The sequence below is a fragment of the Erythrolamprus reginae genome, chromosome 3 (assembly GCF_031021105.1).
Source record: "Erythrolamprus reginae isolate rEryReg1 chromosome 3, rEryReg1.hap1, whole genome shotgun sequence".
NCBI lineage: Eukaryota > Metazoa > Chordata > Lepidosauria > Squamata > Dipsadidae > Erythrolamprus > Erythrolamprus reginae.
The window spans coordinates 210,960,347-210,986,308 of NC_091952.1; the positions used below are offsets into that span (position 1 = coordinate 210,960,347).

The 25,962-nt window shown below is 40.2% G+C and overlaps 1 protein-coding gene across 1 annotated transcript; it reads right to left on the minus strand.

The window, feature by feature from the left end:
* Positions 1 to 1,372: 1,372 nt before the first annotated feature.
* LOC139164982 (DGAT1/2-independent enzyme synthesizing storage lipids-like) lies at positions 1,373 to 11,767 on the minus strand. The gene is made up of 6 exons (XM_070747769.1): positions 11,512 to 11,767; positions 9,096 to 9,263; positions 5,203 to 5,396; positions 3,339 to 3,399; positions 1,561 to 1,700; positions 1,373 to 1,474 (listed from the first exon to the last, which is right to left on the minus strand). The coding sequence occupies exons 1-6, from the start codon at positions 11,765 to 11,767 to the stop codon at positions 1,373 to 1,375; spliced, it is 921 nt and encodes a 306-aa protein (XP_070603870.1).
* Positions 11,768 to 25,962: the final 14,195 nt, after the last annotated feature.

Here is a 25,962-nt window from a genome sequence, read left to right on the forward strand (position 1 = left end):
TAATAATATATTATTATATCTATTATATGTGTTGGGTTCAAGGTCACATGTAACAAGTCCACATTTGCCGTAGAAGCTGTGAGATTCCAAGCTCAAATGAATTACTATCCCAAGACATGGAGAATGAAATCCTTCGGCAGTGTTTCCTGGATGACTTCAAAACCAGCTGAACTATGAGTTCTAGGAGCCCATGTAGTGAAATGTGTATATACAGTGATCCCTCGATTTGCGCGTTCTCGATTAGCGCGAAACGCTGCAACGCGGTTTTTCAAAAAATATTAATTAAAAAATAAGTCCGCGGTTTTTTTGCTATACCACGGTTTTTCCCACCCGATGATGTCATACGTCATCACCAAGAGTCACTTCTCTGTCTCTTTCTCTTTCTTTCCTGTCACTATGCTTCAATCATTTTCTCATTTCTCTTTTTTCTCCCCTTTTTTCTATCATTTCTCTCTCTCTTTCTTCCTCTCTCACACTCTCTTCCTCCCTTCTCTCTCCCCCCCTCCACTTGCCCACGAGAAGAAAAAAAGCAACCTCTGCCGGGCAGCTCTCCTTGTGCCCCCGCTTTGTGCCTGCCTCTTTTGGGGATTTTTTTTTCTTTTCTTTTTTGCGCTGGCGGCGGGAGCTGTTGGGGAGGGCTCTGCCGGGAAGGCCTCTCAGCTGCAGAGCCGAATGGGGGCGGAGGCAACAGCGGAGCCCGGCGCTGGGGCCATGCGAGGCTGTTCATCCAGGGGGGCGTGGACTGGCAAGTCGCCCTCCTTTCTCTCTCTTTCTCAAGATCGCTTGCCGCTTGCCTATTGCAGCGAAGGAGGCGAAGCAAGGCTCCAAGCTGCAAAGCGGCAAGCGGCAAGCGATCTTGGGGATTCCCCTTTGCCTGGGCGGCGGGAAGACCAAGGGAAGGTTCCTTCAGCCGCCCAACACCTGATCCGCTCCGCAGCGCGGCAGCAGCGAGGAGCCGAAGATGGGGTTTCCCCTTTGCCTTTACCCCATCTTCGGCTCCTCGCTGCTTCCGCGCTGCGGAGCAGATCAGCTGTTGGGCGGCTGAAGGAACTTTCCCTTGGTCTTCCCTGCCGCCCACACGCAAACTCCACCATCTGCGCATGTGCGGCCATGAAAAAAATGGCGCACATGCGCAGATGGTGGTTTTTACTTCCGCATCCAGTATAACGCGGAAATCGGTTAGCGCGGGAGGTCTTGGAACGTAACCCCCACGCTAACCGAGAGATCACTGTAATACATTATAACAACATCCAAAGGCTTCATTTTTAACTGTTTATAAGTTTATAAGAGTAGCAGTATTTCAATAATGCACGAGGATATATAATTACAATATGAATAAGGCTGTCATTGTTACATAGTATTTTCACTGCAATTATTCATTTTTCTTGTTATGAAACCGTGCCAGCAGACTACTTCTTATACTTCCTGGTAGTTTTTGGTTTTTTTCTATTAAAGTCTCTAAAGAATTTTGTACCTATTAGAAGAAGAAAACACACATGTAAATTTCTCCTGACTCCTGAATGCTTTTGCTTAAAGACACTCACATATAAATTAGTTTACCTTTTTCACCAGCTCTTCAACAGTTATGTTTGGATCATATGGTATGGGCTTTCCAATATGTGTACGCCATTTCACTGGAAATCCTCCATACAAAATAATTAGTGGCCATCGAACATATTCGTACAAGTCTCTTAGTGGTTCTATATGATGAGAAAACAAAGGTTCATATGAAGTATATAAGTCTTCAAGGTTATGTTCAACATTCTGAAGTTAAATTACATGATTTTATGGTTTCATTGTCTTTTATGGTTTTTACTTCGTTAAACTTTTATTTGTTAAAAATATTTTGAAAGATGATGTGAAATTACAGCAGCTCCTAAATGATCAATGCCTATTATAACATTGATGACAACTATTAAATCAACATTGAGTATCATTCTATATTTAGCATGCAACATAACTACATATATGAAAGCATTACTTTTTTAAAAATTAATTTTTTCATATGGAATGTCAGAAAAAAATACAGGGAGACTAAGGGATATCTATCAACACATTAACTCTAAAAACAGAAGAGAATAAAATCAAATTTATGCTGGTGGGGCAAATAGCAAAAAGACAGTTGTAAAATGAATTGGGTCTGTTCAGACTGTTCAGATTCAGAAGGTATTCTTTTTCTAGGAGAAAAAGTTTTGGGGAAAAATCCACCAGTGTGGTCCTTCGAGTTAAGCATTTAAGTGACCCTTTGGGAGTGCTACGGATTGGTCCAGTTTAAACTTCCCTATTTCATCTCTCCTGATCACATGACCAGGATGGAATTCTATGCTTCACAGTACACATATAAAAATATATTTTTTTTAACACAAGAACGGAGCAAAAGCAGACACACTCACAAAAGCATCCACCTTAATGGATTTATACACACAGACACAGACCTATTTAAGCTGGCAATACACCCAACCTATCTTCACACAAACACACAGACACAGAAGCAAAGTATGCAACTTAACCATAGCTACTAGCATATTTTGTTAGTTTACTGCACAGATAACTTCAGTGCTATGTTGCTAAAGAATTAGAAAAATTTCTGGAAGAATGTTCTTCAGGCTTCCCCTGCCTTGCTTAGTGAGCATATTTAAAACAATAAGCTACTTAAAAAATTGGGTTTTCAGACCATAGACAAGTAGCAACATAATCTAGGAATATGCAGTTTTCCAGTGAAACAAGATCTACAAGAACAAAAAAAACATTTGTCAGCTAGAATAAAATTAGAAATATTATGTATATGCTGCATTGAAGAAGGAAGCTTGGACCTCAGAGGATGGATAGACTTGTGAAGTTGTTTCACTGTTACTAACATCTCCTTGTTATTTCTTCGTTTTGTGTTTCATAACTTTTAATTTTTATATTATAGTTGCATGACTCAGTTGCTTGTGCGGTGGAGAGCTAAATTAGAAAAAAATAACTGGATACTAAAGTTTTAAATTTTTTTACTGATAATAAGGAAATGGTATTGATAATGATTTTAGGTATTTATTGTTTCAGTCTTGACGTACACCACCCAAACTTACTTGAATGTGAGATGAAGTGGCTAAAATATAAGAAAATAAGTAAGTAAGTAAGTAAGTAAGTAAGTAAGTAAGTAAGTAAGTAAGTAAGTAAGTAAGTAAGTAAGTAAATAATCCAGTAGTAAAACTGCTCCAATAGAAAATTCTATGTGTTGGAGCTGTGGTGGAACACTATAAAACCAACACTTTTTTTGTTTATTTGGAACATTGACATAGTTTATTTTTTAAAAAGATTATAAATTTAGAAAATATGTAGCATATTTAACTTACTTATTGTTCCAAGTATCTTATATCCTTCACGACTGTTCTCTGTAAACATTGGAATTATGGGCTAGGGGACAAGAAACAAGGAAGCAAATATCAACTTCATTTATTTAAAATATTTCATTTTAATAACTGGGAACTTAAAGAACATGTGTTTTGATTGTAAACATATAGCCTATTTTTAATTACTGTAGCAGCTTCCTGTGGTCTTTATTTACAAAGTTATTAGAGATATATCTCATCTTCATGACAGAACCTAAAGTGACATATATAGCATCCCTTCCTGTGATTCTCTCTTTCAAAACAACCCTGCAGGGGTGGGTTCCTCCTGGTTCGGACCGGTTTGCCCAAATTGGTAATGTCACCAAACCGGATAGGTGCTTGTCCATGGGCACCGCCATCTTTTTTTAAAAAAAATTCCTTTGAGCATGTGCAAAAGCTGAGTTGCATGTGGTCGCCATCTTGTTTCCAACTTTCTTTTCTTAAAAAAGTTTCTTGAATTTTTTTTTATTTTTTATTTTATTTTTCTTCTGACCGTGTGCAGAAGCCGAGTTTCTGTCACTGTGCATGTGCTTGCCATCTTATTTTCATATTTTTAAATTTTAATTAATTTATTTTTTCTGAGCCTGTGCAGAAGGTGAGTTTCTGGCACTCTCATCTTCTTGAGGAAGCATACCAGCAGCAAGGTAAGTTAGAACCCAACCTTGCATGGCTGCAAAATAGCAGAAGGCTGAAAAACGCTCTTCTGTTTTGCAGCCAGGTACCATTTTCTGTCCTTCCCATTTTTATTTGATTTTCCCTCCTAACCTGAAAGCAAAAGGAAGCAAGGGGGAAGGGGAGGAGAAGGATAGCTCAGCCTATTACTATGATTTTTTGCTCCTATATTCTGTTGTTTAGGTATAAATTTTGTTAATATAGAAATTTTACTGAGAGCCTATTAAACAACAGAGCTACCTGCCTGCCTGCAATCATGATTGTCTATCTATTAGGATCAAATACCACTTAAAGAGAGTAGACTTACTGCCAAGAAAATATGTATAGGCTTTACGTAGTTGAGAGATGGGTTATTGATTAGTATCACATGTATTATAGAAAGAAGTGAAAACTTCTGTAACAACAGATACTTTGTGCCCAGACCAGGTAGGTGTGTATGTGTGAAAGAGAGGGGGGGGGAAGGAAAGAAAGAAAGAAAGAAAGAAAAAGAAGAAAGAAAGAGAAAAAGAGAAAGGAAGGAAGGAAGAGAGAGAGGAGGAAGAGAGGGAGAAAGGAAGGAGAGAAGGAGGAGTCGGAAGAAAGGGAGGGAGGAATAAGGATGTGAAGGGGGCTCATGTGACTGGGTGATGTCGGGTTGGCCATACCCAGCCAGGTTTTGTGGCTCTAGGTATTGCTTTCTATGGAAAATGGGTCCAAATGGCTCTTTGAGTGTTTAAGGTTGATGATTCCTGACCTAAACTAACAAAAAAAATGATTTAACATACCTCTTGCATCATTTTTATTACCTCCATGATATTAACCATTCAATTGTTAAGGTATCCAACACTTCTAAATCCTTTGCTGGCATACTCCTTATAGCTCAGGTAGAAGATCATATGAAGAATACATATGAATAAAATCCACTTATATAAATCATTATGGATCATATAGGGTATTAAGAAATAGAAAAAAGAGAAAGAAAGAAAGAAAGGAAGAAAGAAAGAAAGAAAGAAAGAAACAGATAGCGGGAAAGAAAAAGAAAAAGGAAAGGAGAGAGAGAGGAAAGAAAGAAAGAAAGAAAGAAAGAAAGAAAGACAAAGAGAGTTCTGTAAAGCACTATGAAGCAGTATATAAGTCTATATGTCATTCCTATTGCTATGTATTTGGTAAGACTTACCACTTTTGCTTCTAAAGCAACTTTTGCGAAACCTGTGCGTTTACCCCATAAAATTTTATAAGTTTCATCACTAAAGAGGGCTTCTCGTGTTCCTCCTGGTGAAATAGACACCCAATCGCCATTCTTCAGGCCTTGAAGACATTCCTCCTTTGAACCAGTTATCATTTTCAAATTACTGCCAAGCATTTTTAAGCCTGAAGGAAAGAAATAAAATGAATAAAATTTAAAATCTTTTTGAGATCAGCAAGCGGAACAATGTAATAAGAAAGTATATTTTTGAATGATTAAATTGCTTTATTTCTGAAATAATCAACAGTACTAATTTATTTTCTTAACTTTGTCAGTGATGGTCAACATGTTTTAGCTGGGAAGTAAATGACAAACCATCTGGTCAGTATGCAAAAAATAAGATCCCAGAATTGTTTCATTTCAAATTGAATTGTTTTCATTGTGAACAGTTAAAATCTTTTATTTTCTTATTCTATTATTAATTAATAAATAGCAACAAGCATTTCATTTCAGTTTCTGATATGAACTATTTTGCTGGATTGCATTTTAAAGTCACCCTCTAAACATGTAGATTTAGAAAACATAATAACTAGAAAGCAGAACTCTTCATTTGTAATCTGTTGTGAAATTTTCCTCACCCTGAAGGTTTCAATCCTTATGTTATAGAAAAGTATAACCACATATAAATATAGTAATATAGAACAGTGATGACGAAACCATACCACAGGTGCCACAGGTGGCATGCAGAATCATATCTGCTGGCACACGAGCTGTTGCTGTTGCTCAACTCCAACGTGTACATGCATGCTGGCCACCTGATTTTTGGCTTGCACAGATGCTCTGGGAGGGCATTTTTGGCTTCCAAAGAGTCTCTGAGGGATGGGGGAGGGCATTTTTACCTTCCCCTGGCTTTGGAGCCTAGGGAGGGTGAAACATGAGCCTACTGGGCCCACCAGAAGTTGGGGAAAAGGCCATTTCCGGCCTCCAAAAGGCTTCCTGGAGGGCCGGGGGAAGCTTTTTTCGCCCTCCCCAGGCATTGGATTATGGGTGTGGGAACTTGTGCATGCACAAAAGCGCACATACATGGTCTTTCGGCACCCAAGGGAAAAAAGATTCGCCATCACTGATATAGAATATGTTATAATATAATTATGGATGTATATGGATGTATATATAGATCTTTGCTAAGTGCTAAGAAACAGCTAAGAAAAGGTTTCTCTCTTAGTACTGGTCAATACATGTTGAAAGTCCTCCAGAACAGGAGTCTCCATCCTTGACAACTTGTGGACTTCAACTCCCAGAATTCCCAAGTGGCTGAGGAATGCTGGAAGTTGAAGTCCATAAGTCTTAAAGTTGCCAAGGTTGGCGATCCCTGCTGCAGAAGGCATGGTTTCATGAAGGTGGCTGAAGCAGCATATCTTGGGGGCAATTTCCTAGCTCCCAGGGAGAAAGTTGAGAAGAAAAACACAACCCTAACTTTTGGCATTGACTTCAGATTAATCACACGTCGTCTTAATTGCTTGATTGCAGCAAATTTGTTATCTTCTTTCAAGAGAAAAATCAAATCATTTTCAAAACCTCAGTTGCTTGCTCAGTGTGAAAATACTGTATATTACTTTGAAGACATCTATGATATGTATTGTGTGATGTGCTGTGATTCCTGAATTTAAACTCCCCTGTATTAGAGCTTCAGTGACACAGTGGTTAGAATGCGCTATTGCAGACTAGTTCTGCTGCCTGCTGGCTGCCTGCAATTTAGCTTTTAAAATCCCACCAGGCTCAAGGATGACTAAGCCTTCCATCCTTCCAAAATGGCTAAAATGAGAACCCAGATGGTTGGGGGCAATATGCTGACTCTGTAGACTGATTGGAGTGAGCTGTAAAGCACTGTAAAGTGGTATATAAGTCTAATTGCTATTGCTATAAATTTTATTTTCATATTCTTTTTCCAATATACAAGAAGAATATATAACAATTTAATGTCCCCATAGTAAAATTAATAATGCTAATGCTAATGCTAATGCTAATAATAATAATAATAATAATAATAATAATGATGATAATAATGATAATAATAATAATAATAATAATAACTACTTAAATTTTGAACTTAAACTTTGAATACTACTACTACGACTACAACTAGGATGACAATGGGTATCACTGTCGCATGTTTCATCCATAAACACATAGTTTTGATGGCCAGGTCATGATATTTTGTTATTTTTTCTAGTTTTTTTTTCTTTTGACTTTGGAGTCTCCTGGTAGAGCGATACCAATAAATTGCATGCTTCAGTTTTTGATGACTGTGAAGGAAAAAAAACTAGAAAAAATCTCAAAATATTGTGACCTGGCAATTGAAACTATGTGATTGGTCGATATCTAGGATGCTGGCAACAACCTGTACCAACCATCAGTGCCAGTCAGTAATATCTGTGATAAATTTTAAAATGTTTAGTTGACTGAGTTTCATGTTTAATGAATATAATAATAATAATAATAATAATAATAATAATAATAATAATAATAATAATAATATAAAGAACTGGTGGGATCATAAGCCCGAAAAAGTGGTCGAAAATGAGCAAGCAAAACTACTGTGGGACTTCCGACTTCAGACTGACTGAATTCTGAAGCATAACACACCAGACATTGTGATCGTGGAGAAAAAGAAAGTATGGATCATCGACATCGCAATCCCAGGAGACAGCAGAATTGAGGAGAAGCAGCTAGAGAAATTAGTGAAATACGAAGATCTAAAAATCGAGCTGCAACGACTGTGGCATAAGCCAGGGAAAGTGGTCCCAGTGGTACTTGGCATGCTGGGCGAAGTGCCAAACGATCTCAGCGGACATTTGAAAACCATCGGAATTGACAAAATCTCCATCTGTCAATTGCAAAAGGCTGCTTTACTGGGATCGGCAAACATAATTCGCCGCTACATCACACAGTCCTAGGTGCTTGGGAAGCGCCCGACTGGTGATGAAATACGAAATCCAGCAAAGTGATCTCGTTTGCTGTGTTGTACTGACATAATAATAATAATAATAATAATAATAATAATAATAATAATAATAATAATAATAATAATAATAATCTTCAAAAGCCATCCAGTACAACTATTATCCCATGCCTGCCTGAGTAAGCAGGCATTTCCTCAGTTTCTGTAAAACAGAGCAACTTTAAACTTCAGTCAAAGATAATTTCATCAATAGGACTCTCTACTAGCAAGAAAATATATCTGTGAGACAATCCACAAATAGTCATTCAAGTCTACATGTATACCAAATCCCCCAAATACTTTAAGCCTGAACCCACAAGATCATATGCTGCAACGTCCTTCCGGTCAATGACTACTTCAGCTTCAACAGCAACAACACAAGAGCACGCAACAGATTCAAACTTAACATCAACCGCTCCAAACTTGACTGTAAAAAATATGACTTTAACAATCGAAGTTGTCGAAGCGTGGAACTCATTGCCAGACTCAGTGGTGTCAGCCCCGAGCCCCAAACATTTCTCCCTAAGACTCTCCACTATTGACCTCTCCAAGTTCCTAAGAGGCCAGTAAGGGGCGTAAATAAGTGCACTGATGTGCCTATCGTCCCCTGTCCAATCTTCTTTCCTTATCTCCTATCTCATACATTTTCTCTCCTTTCCTCCAACCTCTCTTCTTTCTTACTTTCTATCATTATATATATTACTTAATGGCTATTCTCCTTCATATGTATTGTATATTGGACAAATAATAAATAAATAAATAAAAATAAACTACCTCAAATATATTTTCCTGTAAAATGAAGCAGAAGGACGATATATTGTCATTTATACAGACCATGTATCTATATATGCAATAATACAAATAATATATATATATATATCACCTGGCAACTTAAAGACAAAACGATCAACCACTGTATAGCAACACAATCTCTTCTTCAGGAAAAAGATCTTTGCTAGAAAGAAAATATAATCTATAGGAAGTGGAGCATGATAATAAATAATAAGGCCTGGTCCGTCCGGTAGATTTTCTGTTCCGTGTAATTCATAACCTGTTTTTAATACAAAACAGAACAGAATATTATCATTCATATAATCAAACGCATCATAAGACTTTATTATACCAAAAGGTTCCAAAGTATCTATAGTTGAGAATTATACTTGATCTATTATTAGATCACAGTAATATTGATTGATTGATTGATTGATAAGCCGCCCAACTCCTTCTGGACTCTGAGCGGCGACATCTACTAAAATAGCACAATATTATATTGTTTGATAGGATTATTAAATTGTGTATTGTGGGTTTGATGGAGAACAGGGAACTGGAGAATTTAATGACCCAAAATACTACCATTTGCCAAATAACAAACTTTAAGTATCTTTAAGTATCTGTTTTTATTTTTTATTTTATTAAAAACAATTATTAGACTTTTGCTGATTGATAAGGAGAATTCAAAATTATGACATATCTTTTATAGAAAAAGCTTCACTTATTTGCATGCCATGGACAAGTAGTTGGGGGCCCCTGCTTTAATGCAACAAGCATTAATTCTGTAATTTCAGTTTGCAGAAGAGCAAGCTGCTCATATAAGTATTTTTTAATTAAAAATTCATGTCCATGTTCTATTATATATTGCATAGATAATAGAAATACAGTGGTACCTCTACTTAAGAACTTAATTAGTTCCGTGACCAGGTTCTTAAGTAGAAAAGTTTGTAAGTAGAAGCAATGTTTTCCATAGGAATCAATGTAAAAGCAAATAATGCATGCAAACCCATTAGGAAAAAATAAAAGCTCGGAATTTGGGTGGGAGGAGGAGGAGGAGGAAGAAGAGGAGGAGGACAGTCGCTGCTAAAGGAAGAAGATGAGGTGAGGGGAATAAAAAAAATCCAAAACTTTAAGGCTTTAAAAAAAAAAGAGGGACTCTGAGGCGGTGAGGAGGAGCACGCGCCTCCTATATACCTGGTGCAAGGCTTCCTCTCATACACTGCGCCAGAGAGAGAAACCAAGCAGGGCGAGAGGGGAAAACTCCCCACTCCGTTGACCGAAAGGTGGCTGCTGCTGCTACCTGCTGCCTCTTCCTTTCCATGCTGAAGGGCTCCCCTCTCCTCTCACTAGCTCGCTTTGTAGCCAGTGTCTTTCCTTCACTGTGGTGACTCCTCAGTTTGGCTGAAACCGAGTTGATCCGTCCGGGACGAAGCACCCCTTTTGCCTTTCTGTGCCCAGGTGCTCCAGGAGGCAACCTCGCACTGGATGTATGGGAGGCAGCGTGGGGGAGTCACCACAGTGCCCAGAGAAAGGAAAATGCTTAGTTCGCTCTGGACTGCCAAAACCTCCTTAAGCGCCACCGAAAGGCTCCTCTGGCAGCTGAGAAAAGCTCAAGATGGCCAGGATTAAAGGGGGAGTGGCAGAAAACTGGCTGGGCCTTTGTGCCACTCTCAAATTTCCTGGGAAATTTTTCCGGGCTCAGGTTCTTAAGTAGAAAATGGTTCTTAAGAAGAGGCAAAAAAATCTTGAACACCCGGTTCTTATCTCGAAAAATTCTTAAGTAGAGGCGTTCTTAGGTAGAGGTACCACTGTACCTACATCTTTTCTCTAAATAAATAAATCAGTACATCTTTATAACCAAATAAATTAAACTAGTATTTAGACAAAGATCTCCTGAATAGCATGTAATTAATAGCAGGTTATGTTGTGCTAAATATTTTTAGTAATGATTATTATTTAGCTGAAGCAGTAGCTCAGGAAAGTAGAAACTAGTAAATGCAGTAGATCATCTAATTAGGCAGTCATTTAAATGTAATATTTAAAAACAGGTATTGAACATATAACTTAAAGCAGAATTATCTGAACTCAAATCCCAGTGTTCACATTTCAACGAATTTAAGAAATGTCTGATGACAAATATAAACATCAGAAACAGGGGTGGATTCTAACATATCTCGCCACCGATTTGTTTCTCCCTGTCTCATGTTGAAGTGCGTGCATTGCTATGTGGCTGTGCTGTGCAGCTGTGCACACATGCGTACTGCAGAAAACCAAGCTTCTGTACATGTACAGAAGCAAAAACAGCTTCTGTGCATGTGCAGATGCCAGGAACAAAATGGCGGCACCTACAGGGCTGCCGATAGAGCCAGTTTGGGGTCAGCTGGCGATCACTGCCGATTTGGCAAGCAGGGAGAAATTCCCACTACCAGTTCTATAAAATTGATCCGAACTGGAAGCAACCCACCTCTGATCAGAAATAGGACTCTTTTCCCAGAACAAATAAACCTGGAAGAATAAACATTTCTTACCATGCCATATTTTTCCATACAAATCCCAAAGATATCCCAAAATAAAATAGTAGCGTCTTTGGGCCTCTTCTTTAGTTTTACTATATTTCTCATAGACCAGGACAATAAAAACAGAGAGGTAGACACAGAAAAAAATCCAAGCTGGAACTGCCATTAATGCCAGTATGGCCCATAAGACTGCAGAAATAAAATATTTCTCCAAACACAAGGGAAGCCATTCTCCATATATGTATGGCAGACTTATTGTGGAGTTCATAAGTACCGTTGTGAAATGTGATAATGTTTGTTTTCTGATGAGAAGGGGGATAAAAAAAATCAAATAACAATATAAGAATAACAATACTCAACATACATATTGAGATGCCACATATCTGGCAATATGAAGTTTAGGAATATTAGCGCATGCATTGTCTTCCCTCCTGCAAAATGACACCAATTGTCTGTGAGAATGATTATAATCTTGTGAGTGCAATTTCTCAAGATCTCAGTACTTGTTTATATAATTTCGAATTGGACGATATGCAGGACTCATAAAATAGTAATGGTAATCTAAGATGAGATGCCCCAAAGGCACTCACAACTATGGGCCAGATACTTACTACTATACATGTCGATCCCTGTCCTAATTGACTAGTGTCCTTAGGGAATTGGGTAACATAGAAATTGAAGAAGTAAGTAAGTAAGTAAGTAAGTAAGTAAGTAAGTAAGTAAGTAAGTAAGTAAGTAAGTAAGTAAGTAAGTAAGTAAGTAAATGCATAAATAAATAAATTTAGAGAATCAATTGGCTTGCATTTTCTGGATGAATCTGAAAGTTAGGAATAGATTTTGGGGAGATTTAACTATAATTTTAGATACTTACTGTGATATACATATATATTAAGATAATTTTTAAAAGCTAATGCTGGTTATGAAATATATTAGGACAGCCAGACATGGACTTCAAAGTATAAATTGGTTTGCTTTCTTTTTAATTCTTTAACAGTAAGCATTGAAAAATCATTAATTCACACTCATATATCATGTTTCAATTTTCTTGTTAATTAGTTATGCTATATTACATTTTACAATTAAAGAGCATTAAGCAATATTAACATGATCTTAGATAACTGAGGAGGAAAATACTCAGGATAACATATACAAAACCTTAAACCCATAATGTTAGAGATCAGGTATTTCACTAGTCTGTGTTTATAAATCTGTAGCCAAAAGCAAAGCTAAATATTGATGTCTCTTTAATTAGCAATTAATTTCTGCTATCATATTTGTTCATAATTGGTTCAATAATGTTAAAACCATATATATTAAACAATGTAGTTGAAATTTGAATTATATGCTACAAGTGAAAGATATCAGGGTTTTTTTCATGGCAACTCAAAATATAAACTTACACGGGGGAAATAATAATGCATGTAACAGCTTTTTTCCACACATTGATGACCTTTATTGAGGTCAGAATAGAGAGATATGCAAATTCCTAACTTAAATGCTATTGTCATCTTTTTAAAAAGCTGAATTAGAAATTTGAAACTAGAAATGCAACATTCTCCAATGGAATAAGTCACATGTTGATTGTGAAAACATTTCCCCATTTTTCTCCATAGATTTTAGCTATGTCAATAATTATGAAAACCCACTTGCAAATTATTTACTGTAAAAAAAAACTATCACAGGATCACCTTAATGTTTACAATCCTTTCCATCAAATTGTACAGTTTTATCCACTTTTCTAAATGCAAGAAGGACAATGCAAATTTATATATCTTTTATTAAGGATAGAATATTTTTGTTATATTTACTATATTTAATATATATGCTTACTTACTTACTTACTTACTTACTTACTTACTTACTTACTTACTTACTTACTTACTTACTTACTTCTTACTTCCTGGACTAGCTTACTTACTGAACTGTCAGTTACTAGGTAACTGACAATGTTACCTAGTTTGGATATTGAAAAATCTGCAAGAATGTAGGAATTTTAGCAATCTCATTACTTTGTTTCATTAATATTATTTAGTTATTGCTTATTAAAATTTTATTATCTTAAACAGTATTATGATTCAAAACTTCAAAATAACAATTTAAAAATATTACCCAAATCTGGTTAGGTGATTATTGTCCTCTTCTTTTATAAAGCCTTTTAAGAGGATTAACTTGAAGGAACTGTCCGAGCTTGAAATCTTTTATTTATAAATGGGTTTACACTTTTGTTTCTTCTTTTGTTGATCTGTCATATGTTAAAATATTTCTTCTGACTGTATCTCTTTGTTTGAAGCTGCCTAACCATAGGTGTGGTTATGCCTCTAATTATTGTTTAGTAACTATATAACTTCTCTTGGCTGCCAGAAGATTGTTATCTATTAATGGTCTCCTACCATGCCTTGGATTATTGCTGTTTTTGTTCTATAACTTTATTCTTCTTCATACTGATCCCTAATATTTTATATGAGTTCTGAAACATCATATACCAAGAAACATTTACATAATTATGGCATTTTCTATAAGCTCCCAAAGACAGTGAACTTTGTGACTTCAATTTACTGGGGCTCTTCAATATTAGAAACATAGAAACATAGAAACATAGAAGACTGACGGCAGAAAAAGACCCCATGGTCCATCTAGTCTGCCCTTTTACTATTTCCTGTATTTTATCTTACAATGGATATATGTTTATGCCAGGCATGTTTAAATTCAGTTACTGTGGATTTACCAACCACGTCTGCTGGAAGTTATTATTTATTATTTATCGAGTTGTCGGAGCGTGGAACTCATTACTGGACTCAGTAGTGTCAACCCCTAACCCCCAACATTTCTCCCTTAGACTATCCACGATTGATCTCTCCAGGTTCCTAAGAGGTCAGTAAGGGACGTACATAAGTGCACTAGCCTGCCTTTCGTCTCCTGTCCAATTGTCTCTCCTTATCTCATATCTCATATATCTTTTCTTCCTTTCATATATCTTCTCCTCTACTTTTATATCTTTTCTTTATATATAATACTTCATGTCTATCCTCTTCAATATGTATTGTGTATTGGACAAAATAAATAAATAAATAAATAAAATAAAAATAAAATAAATAAATAAATAAAATAAAAATAAAATAAATAAATAAATAAATAAAATAAAAATAAAATAAATAAAATGAATAACTGTGCAATTTCAGAATAAACTGTTCAGCCTTCTAGTTTTATTTCTATAAGGTTCTCAAAATCAGATTAATACACCATTTTGTGGAAAGGGTTACACGACTTGCTCATGATATAAATTAACCTTGCATTAGTTGCATAGATTTACATCACTGTGCAAATGATATAAATTGTGTGACTGGAGAAGCATAGACTAGTTTAAACTTTTGTTGCTTCTGAAGTCCACTTTTTCTATTTATCTTTATTCTTTCTTTCTAAATTTTTGTTTTTTTCTTTACCTTTCTCTTTTCATTCTATATTAGTTTGCATAGTTTTATATTCTCTGTATATAAAATGAAATTTATTGAATGGGGATCTCAATAATCAATAACCAATCTTGTATTATATACTAAAAAGTGTTCTAAATCTTTGCAAAAATATAATAAAATATTTTTAAATGTTTAAAGATCAAAGATATATTTAAACATTTAAAATTGTTGACTGTGTCAAGAATTAAACACACTGGTGTGCACATATAAATCTAAATCCTTAAAGTTTAAAATATAAAAGCAATAGAGAAAAGGAGCACAGAAGTGATTTAAAACCAACCATCATGAAGTTTTAACTTAGAAAAATGTGAATTACCAGTTTCTCATGCAATTTTTTTAATTGAATATATTTTTATTGCTTGTTCAAAATCACTTCAGAATAAACTGTTTTAAAATTTAAAGGTAGAAAATATATGTAGCCTACGACTGAACAGGTGTATCCTTGAGAATCTCTGAATTTGGTGGTTTGGTCACAGACGTTTTATTATCCATCTATATAATATCATCAATTCAAATGCGTTTGTGGATTGCTACCTGTATATACAGTTGTTTGCCCTGTCAATGTTGATGAGGATGTGGTTTTCTCTTTGGTATTTCCTTGATTAGGTATTGTTTTCTGTTGATTGTTTGTCTAATGTTAATCCCTGTTTATCTGAATGTTGGTTACTGGAGAAGATTGGCTTTTTATTTCTTTCATAGTTTTTAAAAATTGTCTCCTTTGCATTTTGTGCAAATCAAAGTTATCTGTTGATTGACAGATGATTTGTCTGCATTGCTAAACTTCCAGTAATTCCCTAGCATTTTAGGATTTCTACGGAGTCTACGGAGAGGGGCGGCATACAAATCTAATAAATAATAATAATAATAATAATAATAATAATTATTATTATTATTATTATTATTATTATTATTATTATTATTATTATTATTATTATTATTTAGCCTGGTCTAGGACAGTGATAGTGAACCTTTTTTTGTTCACATGTCAAAAGGGAATGTATGGATATGCTAGCATGCGTGCACAGGCTGCCCCCACGCATGTGCAAAATCCCTCCCATCCTCACTAAAGCCTGGGACATGAAAAAAATGGCAAACAGGCAAACCGGAAGTTCAGAAAAACAGACTTCTGATTTCCCATTGTGGGTTTTTTTGCATTCTGGAGGGTTCAGGGAAGCTTCCTGAAGCCTCAGAGTGCAAAAAACAGCCCAACAGACATACTAGAAGTTCAGAGAACACACTTCTGGTTTGTCCATTGGCTGTTTTTTGCACTCCAGGGCTTCAGGAAGTTTCCATGAACCCTCTGGAGTACAAAAAACAGCAAAAGGAGAACACTGGAAGTGCGTTTTCCGAATATCTGTTTTGTTCGTTGGGCAGTTTTTTTGCACTCTGGAGGGCAAAGCAGCCTTTCCCAAGGTCCAAAATTAGCTGACCAGTGCACGCATGCATGCTGGAGCTGACACAGAGCAACATCTCATATGCCCTCCGATATGGTTCTGTGTGCCACCTGAGGCACGCATGCCATAGGTTCACCATCATGGGTCTAGGATGCTCACAGTTTCCCAGTTGAACTTGTGGTTGAGTCTGTCTATGTGTTATGAAATTAAAGCATTTTCATCATGTCTTCGGACTGCTAGTTGATGTACATGGATGTGCTCTGCTAGTCTTCCGGCTGTCCTACATAAAGATAAAGGTAAAGGTTTCTTTGTGCAGTTGTTTCCAACTCTCTACTCATCTCTGTGTCTTAGCTGAGGTAGCCAGCATTGCTGAAAGATTTATCTATGGTCATGGGGACAGTAGCACTATACTGTGGCATAGTGACAGAATGCTCTCACCTTTCCACCGAAGTGTTATCTGCTTATCTACTTGCATTTGCATGTTTTTGTGCTGTTAGCTGGGCAGGAGTTGGACAAGTTATGGAAGCTCACCCTGTCGTGCAGCACTCAGCTCTCGCATCTGGGCTGTCAGCTTTCTTTAACCACTGAGCTACCGCCGCACATCTCCTCCTACATAGTGACTGTTAACACTGTATGTTGTAGGTGACTCCTGTTTTTTGTTTTACATTTTTTCTAACTTTGGTCTACCAATCTGCTAACATTGTAAGATTCAAAGAATCATAGGAATGTGGGAAGTATTGTAGTTTAACCCCCTGCCCAAGGCAGCAATCTGTATAGTATCCTGGGAGAGGGGCGGCATACAATCCAATAAATAAGTAAGTAAGTAAGTAAGTAAGTAAGTAAGTAAGTAAGTAAGTAAGTAAGTAAGTAAGTAAGTAAGTAAGTAAGTAAGTAAATAAATAAATAAATAAATAAATAAATAAAATAATTGTCCAAATCTTCAGCAATAGATCACCCACAATTCTGTTCCCTTGTTTAATTGTTCTCACTGTCGGAAAACAACAACAACAATAACAACAACAATAACAACAATAACAATAACAATAACAACAACAATCTGTGGCACAGATGATCCACTGGAACTTGTGCCAGAACTACCATCTACCAGTGGCAAATAACTGATGGGATCATAAGCCCGAAAAAGTGGTCGAAAATGAGCAAGCAAAACTACTGTGGGACTTCCGACTTCAGACTGACCGAATTCTGAAGCATAACACACCAGACATTGTGATCGTGGAGAAAAAGAAAGTATGGATCATCGACATCGCAATCCCAGGAGACAGCAGAATTGAGGAGAAGCAGCTAGAGAAATTAGTGAAATACGAAGATCTAAAAATCGAGCTGCAACGACTGTGGCATAAGCCAGGGAAAGTGGTCCCAGTGGTACTTGGCATACTGGGCGAAGTGCCAAACGATCTCAGCGGACATTTGAAAACCATCGGAATTGACAAAATCTCCATCTGTCAGTTGCAAAAGGCTGCTTTACTGGGATCGGCAAACATAATTCACTGCTACATCACACAGTCCTAGGTGCTTGGGAAGCACCCGACTGGTGATGAAATACGAAATCCAGCATAGTGATCTCGTTTGCTATGTTGTATTGAAATAATAATAATAATAATAATAATAATAATAATAATAATAATAATAATAATAATTTATTAGATTTGTATGCCGCCCCTCTCCAAAGACTCGGGGTGGTGTATTAGAAGTATTAGAAGACAGCTATTATGTCTTCCCTAACCCTTCTCTTCATTAGGCTAAACATACCTAGTTCCTCTTCACCATACAATTTAGCTTCCAAATTCCTTATATTGTTTATATCTTTCTATGTGGTCTCTCACTAGTTCCTCTTCATCTTTTTGCATCATGGTGTGTCGGAATAGGATCTTACCACAGAGTGCTCAGTCCGTTAGAACTGAGGTAAGGCTTTCCGGAGGTCAATGGATATTAAAGCACAAGCATTCATATTAAAATGAATCAAACTTTTTATTAGAAAAGTAGAAAAAATAAGTTTAGCCTGGCGAGGCTGAAAAGTGCGTCTACATCTCTAGAAGACAAAGACCGCAATATGTCTGCTAATAGCTTCTCTTCCTGCAAGGAGGAGGAAGTGAGAAAAGCAGTTACATCATAGAGAGGGAGGAGCTACATTAATAAACAGAGTTAACTATCTAACTACAGGATGTTTTCTTAATGTCTTTTGGAGGCTGTCAATCCTCAGCGTGACATGGTGACCAAAACTGAATGTGGTATTTCAGATGTGGCCTTACTAGTGCAGTATCACTTCCTGTGATTTTTATCTTCTCCTTTTCACTTCTTTGGTAGCTACAACACACTGGTGGTCCAACAAGACACCTAGTTTCTTCTCACAAACACTATTGTTGAGCCAGGCATTCCTATCCTGTATCTGTACATTTGATTTTTCCTGCCTAAATGTGGTACCTTACTTGTCTAACCACTGAAACACATTTTACTGGACAGGGTCCAATTCAAGACTGTTGACAGCCTTCTGAATCTTTAGTCTATCTTCCATAGTAGCAGTTCCCCTCAGCTTCGTATCATTTGCAAATTTGATGACCATCCCTTCAATTCCCTCATCACTGGACTCAAGTGAGGTACCTCACTGCATGCTTTGTTCCATGTAGGTGTAGTCCCATTGAGGACTACATGCTGAATGTGGTTGATCAGCCAACTGCAAATCCATCTGGTGGTAGTATGTATGTATGCATGTATGCCTGCATGTATGTATGTATGTATGTATGTACGTACGTACGTACTTATTTATTTATTTATTTATTTATTTATTTATTTATTTATTTATTTATTTATTTATTAGATTTGTATGCCGCCCCTCTCTGTAGACTCGGGGCGGCTAACAACAGTAATAAACAGCATGTAACAAATCTAATGTTTAAAATAATTTTAAAAAACCTTATTAAAACCAAACATACACGCAAACATACCATGCATAAATTGTATAGGCCTAGGGGGTAGTTCAGTTCCCCCAAGCCTGACGACAGAGGTGGGTTTTGTGGAGCTTGTGAAAGGCAAGGAGGGTGGGGGCAATTCTGATCTCTGGGGGGAGCTGCCACAGAGAAGACTTTTCCCCTGGGTCCCGCCAGACGACATTGTTTAGTTGACGGGACCCGAAGAAGACCGACTCTGTGGGACCTAACCGGTCACTGGGATTCGTGCGGCAGAAGGCGGACCCGGATGTATTCTGGTCCGATGCCAGTATTGTCTATCTCAGTGATGGCTAACCTTTTTGTCATTGCGTGACAAAAGCCATCCCATAGTGCAATTCATGTGACACACACACATCACATGCCCCACCCCTGTGCATACAAATGGGAGCTAACTCTCCCCATGCATGTGTACACAACCTCCCCCTAATGCTCTCATCACCCACTGCACATGCATGCATGAACCCCCATGCTCTCCCCACCCCCTTGTACATGCACACAATTCCCCTGTGCTCCCCCACCAGTGATCATGCCCAGCAGAGACCTGAAAATCAGCTGGCCAGTTGGAGGCACATGCACATGTGCAGTGAGCCTAATGAAGACTCATGTACCTACAGAAAGGGATTTGCATACCACCTGTCACACACGTGCCATAGGTTCACCATCGCATATCTATCCCATATTTTTCTATCTCACCAAGAGATAAGCTATGGTCTAATTTATTAAATGCTTTACTAAAGTCTATGTGATTATATCCACAAGGTTTCCTTGATCCACCAATTTAGTCACTTTATCTAAAAAAGCAAATGTTTGGCATGACCTCTTTTTATCAAACACATCCTGTCTTCTAATAATCAGCTTGTTCATTTGTAGCTGCTGAAAAATTCGTTGACTGATTATCTTTTCTATTTTTTTTTCTCTGTACTGCTCTCAGGTTTAGTAGTCTATAGTTTCCTGGGTCCTCTTTTTTCCTCTTTATAAAGATAGGAACCACATCAGCTTTTATCCAGTTCTCTGGCAAGTCCCCTGTGCTCCAGGAGCTCTGAAAGATTTTATAGAGCAGTTCTGAGATCACATCTACCAGTTCCTTTAGTATACTGGCATATAAACCATCTGGTCCATGAAATTTGAATTCATCCAAAAGCAGATAGGTGTTTTCTTAACTCTTCCTTGTCTATCTTGATCTGCATTTCTACTTTGTTTCCCACAATATTGCTTTTAATTGGTTGGGCTATTTTTGAATTAATACAGATGCAAAGAAGGTATATATATATATGTTCCCCTTTCCATTTTTTAATTGGCCTCTTTGCCTCTCAATTTACTGGATATGTCTTTGGGCATCCATGCTAGTCTCATTTTGTTGTTCTTTCTCTGCAGTATTGCTTTTATTTGGGATGTTTGTATCTCAGACCTTTTTGTCTTAGTGACAATTAAGTTTAGGGTGTTAGGTGGCAGGTGCCTACATGTTTGAATTCTAAAGTCCAAAACCACTTTAAACCACTTTAAAATATATATATTACTGTGTATATTTTATGGTTCTCACCACTCCTTGCTTATTTTTTTTATTTTTTTATTTTGTCCAATACACAAAACATATTGAGGGGAATAGGCATGAAGTATTACATATAAGGAATAGATATGAGGATAGAGGAGAAGATATATGAGAGGGAGGAAAGATATATGACATATGGGATAAGGGTAATGTAGGTAAATAATATTTCTTGTATTCCAATGTACCATTGTTACTACTTTGCCATGATGTTTGTTTGCATTCTGCCTGTGTGATTTCTTTTCTTGATCTTCCAATTCAGGGGTTGAAGTTCAGTTTGAGTCCAATCCACTATTCCAGATGTTATTCTATTCCACTATTTCAAGATAAAGTACCGTAGGTTGGACAGATGGGTTCCTAATTTACCAAAGTATAAGAAGGAAGAGAAAGCAATTAGACTTACAAAATTCTGTAATTACAGCCAATATCAATAAAAGTCATCTCTCCCATAAAGCATGCCTGCCTAGTGGGAATGATAATGGCTGCCTAATGAAATGGAATCAAAGTGGATTCCTCCCAATTCTGACTGGTTCACCTGAACCAATAGAGGTCCACTGGTAATGTCACAGTGACATCACTTAATCGGATCGGTTGTTGCAGGTCCAAGGGCGCTGAATCTTGGGTTTGCATTTTTAATTTTTTTAAACAATTTCCTTCTAAGCATGCACAGAAGCCAAGTTCTGCTATTTTCTTATCTTCCATGCCTCCAAACTGTTGTGGTTCAGTCTGGGACCCCTCCGGGAATGGCTGACCTTCTGTCGGTTTCCAGCTCAGAGGGAGAGGCTGAGGAACAGGAGGTGCAGACTGACGAAGAAGAGGAATCCCAGGCTGAAGAAGAAGGACAGCCAGAGTCCCACCAGGGGGAGCTCTCCCCAGCAAGCAGCCTGGATTCCTTAGGGGAAAATGCTCAAGACATCATAGATATGCGACAAAGGAGAGCTAATCAGAGACGGACTCAATTGGCTAAGTATTTCCAGCATTAGAGGTCACAGCTGGGTTTGGGTGTGGTGCTCTTGGGAAAGGATAAAAGGCGGACCCACCCTTCCTGGCTTGTGGAGTTTTATCTTGGAGATTCGTGAGACCTGTCTGTGAACTTTGGTGGCTTACAATCCTGGTTTGTGCCTTGGACTATTGAAACCTTGGGGGGGGGGTGCCAGCAAGAAGCTTGTGGTATTGACTGGACATCAGGACCCTGCTGTAACGTATTATAGCTTGTCTGTTGTGAAGACAGGTTTTCCTTTGTGCTTATTTTTTCCAGCTATAAAATACTTTTGGCTTTTACCAGAGTGTCTGGCTGTTTTTTCAGTTGGTGTTGAGGTCTGGGAAAACCCAGACAGAACAGTATAAAACTCCACCAACCACCAGACACCTGGTGCTCATTTTGGAGGGGTGGTTTGGTTGCTTTTTTCCTTGCTCTTTGTTGCTGGTTCCTTGTTGGACATCTTTTGTTTTGCGGCTTCCTGTTTTTGCCTGTCACCATGGATGTTTCTGCAGCGGACATGCAGGCTGTCTTTGCAGAGTTGCGAGGGGACATTGCTCAATTGACCCAGACAGTCTTGTTATTACAACGTCAAGTGGAGGTTTTGTCCCAGGCGGCCCCACCCCAGGCGGCACCTGTGGTACCACCTCCAGCACCTTTGCCCAGAAGGAAATGTTTTGTGGCGATGCCGGAAAAGTTCTGGGGGGACCGGCGGCTGTTTTCTGCGTTCCAGAGCCAGGTGCAGCTTTTTATCAACGCCCAGATGATGCACTTCCCAGGGGATGACCACAAGGTGGCGTTTCTGTGTAGTTTATTGGCTGGCCCTGCAGCGTCGTGGGTGGCACCTTACCTGACCCGGGATGATCCGCTACTCCAGGACTACAATGCTTTCTGTGACTTGCTGCGTCACCAATTTGCGGACCCGGTGCAGGAACAAACGGCCACGCGGGCGCTGAAGCAATTACGCCAGGGTTCGCGCCCCCTGGTGGACTATATGGCTGACTTTAGGTCTCTGGCCGGGCAAGTCCAGTGGAATGAGGCTGCCCTGATCGAGGCCTTTCAGGATGGACTATCAGACACGATGTTGGACGCATTGGTGCATGAGGTGATGCCCGGCATGTTGGACGGTTTGGAGCGGCATTGCTTGGCAATAGAGGCCAGGCTGTTGGCCAGGGAAGTCCGTCGAGCGGGACGGTCCAACCCCCGTGCGTCAGGCGTCCCGCCGACACCTGTTTCGCGGTGAGGGTTGTCAACCGTAAGCACCCCGGCTCCGGTCCCTGCGCCCCGACGTTTTTCACCAGCACTGCCTCCACGCTTGATGGATCGTGTTGCTGCCGGGGAGCCGATGGACATGAGTTACGCCCGACCCCGACAGACCCCGGAGGAACGAGGGCGTCGGCGGGCAGCTGGGTTGTGCTTCTATTGTGGGGCCCCGGGACATTTTGCTGTCGTTTGTCCCCACAAGAGGCGGAGCACAGTGGCTGCCGTCGTTCCCGTACCCTACAGTTCTCCCGTGCTTCCCATGGCGTCCCCTGTGCAGTTACAGGAGACAACCCCTGGTGTCCCCGTCCCTGCCCTGAACTCTCCGATGGCGGGGCCTTCGTCTGGATGTCCTCCGTCGCCGGAACGATCGGGAAACGAGGGGGGCCCGGCTTGGTGGCAACACTAGGTCGGGCGGGGATCCCACTTTCTTCTGACTCCACGACTCCCGAATTCGGACCGTTTCGACACCTGACGCTTGCGGTGACTCTGCATATCGCGCAATGGACTCGGACTTACCCTGCGTTGGCCCTCGTGGATTTGGGAGCGACGACGAACTTCTTAGACGAAGCCTTTGCCCAACGTCATTCCTTGCCCCTTTGTCCTGTGACCCCGCCATTAACTGTGGAGACTATCGATGGGCGGGTTTTGCTGGCTGGTCCCATCCGTTTCCAGACCCTGCCGGTGCGGATGTGCATCGGAACTCATGAGGAGGCCCTACAGTTTTATGTTACCAAGGGGCTTCATTTTCCCCTCGTGTTGGGGTTGTCATGGCTGCGTGCACATGACCCGCAGGTGGTGTGGTCCCAAAACCTGGTCACATTCTCCAGTTTGCAGTGCGTGGACCATCACCGACATGTGTGCGCAGCCCACGGCCCAGTAGTTCCCGCGATTCAATTACCCCGTTGCCTCGAGGAGTTCGCCGATGTGTTCAACGAAAAGGAGGCGGATCGGCTACCACCGCATCGGACGTATGACTGTGCCATCGACCTGCTCCCTGACGCCAAGCTCCCGGCTGGTCGTTTGTACTCCATGTCCGAGCCGGAGCTTGTGGCCCTCAAGGAGTTTGTGGAAAAGAATTTGGCCAAGGGATTTATTCGGCCATCCAAGTCCCCTTTGTCTGCCCCTGTTTTGTTCGTGAAAAAGAAAACAGGCGATCTTCGCCTCTGCTGTGACTATCGCCGCCTTAACGCCATCACGGTGCGGAATAGGTACCCCTTGCCCTTGATCCCTGAACTCATGGACCGGTTGCGGACGGCAACGGTATTCACCAAAATCGATTTGCGCAGTGCGTACAATTTGGTCCGGATGCGGGCCGGGGATGAGTGGAAGACAGCGTTTGGCACGCGTTACGGCCACTTTGAATATACAGTGATGCCATTTGGCCTCACCAACGCCCCGACCGTGTTTCAACATCTGATGAACGACGTGTTCCGGGACATGTTGGACCATTTTGTGGTGATTTACCTTGATGACATTTTAGTGTATTCCCCGAACCATGCCTTGCATTTGAACCATCTGCGCCGGGTCCTGCTCCGGTTGCGGGAGCAGCAGTTGTATGCCAAGCTGGAGAAGTGCCAATTCTTCCAGACTACCGTCGAATTCCTTGGGCACATTTTGTCTCCAGGTGGCATTTCCATGGACCCGAGCAAAGTGGCCGCACTTCAGTCTTGGCAACCTCCACGACGGGTGAAAGACGTACAACGTCTTTTGGGGTTTGCGAACTACTATCGGGCTTTTGTTCCGGGGTATGCCACGTTAACCACGCCCTTGACTCGGTTGTTACAAAAACAAGTCCCATTTGGTTGGGGGGAGGCGGAACAGCGGGCTTTTGATGCCCTGAAAGCAGCGTTCATGGCGGAACCGCTTCTGCGCCATCCTGATCCCGCTCGGCCGTTTGTGTTAGAAACAGACGCTTCAGATGTAGCGGTTGGCGCAGTGCTCCTCCAAGCCCATCGTCCCGGTGACATGTTGTTTCCGTGTGCCTACTTCTCCCGGAAATTGTCTCCCTCGGAAAGGAATTATACTATTTGGGAGAAGGAACTCTTAGCGGTGAAGGCTGCCTTTGAGCATTGGCGGCATTACCTGGAGGGGGCCCGTCATCAAATCGAGGTACGGACGGATCACCGGAACCTCGAGTATTTGCAGACGGCTCGGAAGTTAAACCAGAGACAGATCCGCTGGTCCTTCTTTTTCGCGCGGTTCAATTTCCGCATCAGGTACACTCCCAGTGCCCAGAACCCTCGAGCAGATGCCTTGTCGCGCAAGCCGGAGTACACGCACCCGAGGGAGCCGGCTCCTCTGCAGACAGTTTTACCCCCTGCAGCTTTGGCTGCCACTCAGGACCCAGTGGACTTGCGTCGCCGTTTACGGGAGGCGCAGCGGGAGGATGGGTTTGTAGCGCAGAGAGTGCGGGAGTTAACACCCAATTCCCCCTGGACATTTCAAGACGGTCTGCTTCGGTACCGGGGGCAGCTGTATGTTCCCGCCGGGCCAGTGAGAGGGTTGATTATGACCCAGTGTCATGACTGTCCAGTGGCGGGGCATTTTGGCCTGTTCAAAACATTGGAGCTGGTCTCTCGGACATTCTGGTGGCCACGCATCCAAGATGATGTGCATTCCTATGTGGCCACCTGTGTTCGGTGTCGTACGGCCAAGGGGGTGACTGGAGCCCCACCGGGATTACTGTAACCTTTGCCCATGCCTGAGAGACTCTGGGGTGCCGTGTCCATTGACTTTGTAACTCATTTGCCTTCCTCTGCTCGCTTCACGGTAGTCATGGTGGTGATGGACTTGCTCACCAAGATGGTCCATTTTGTACCTTGCACTAGGGTGCCCACTGCCCAAC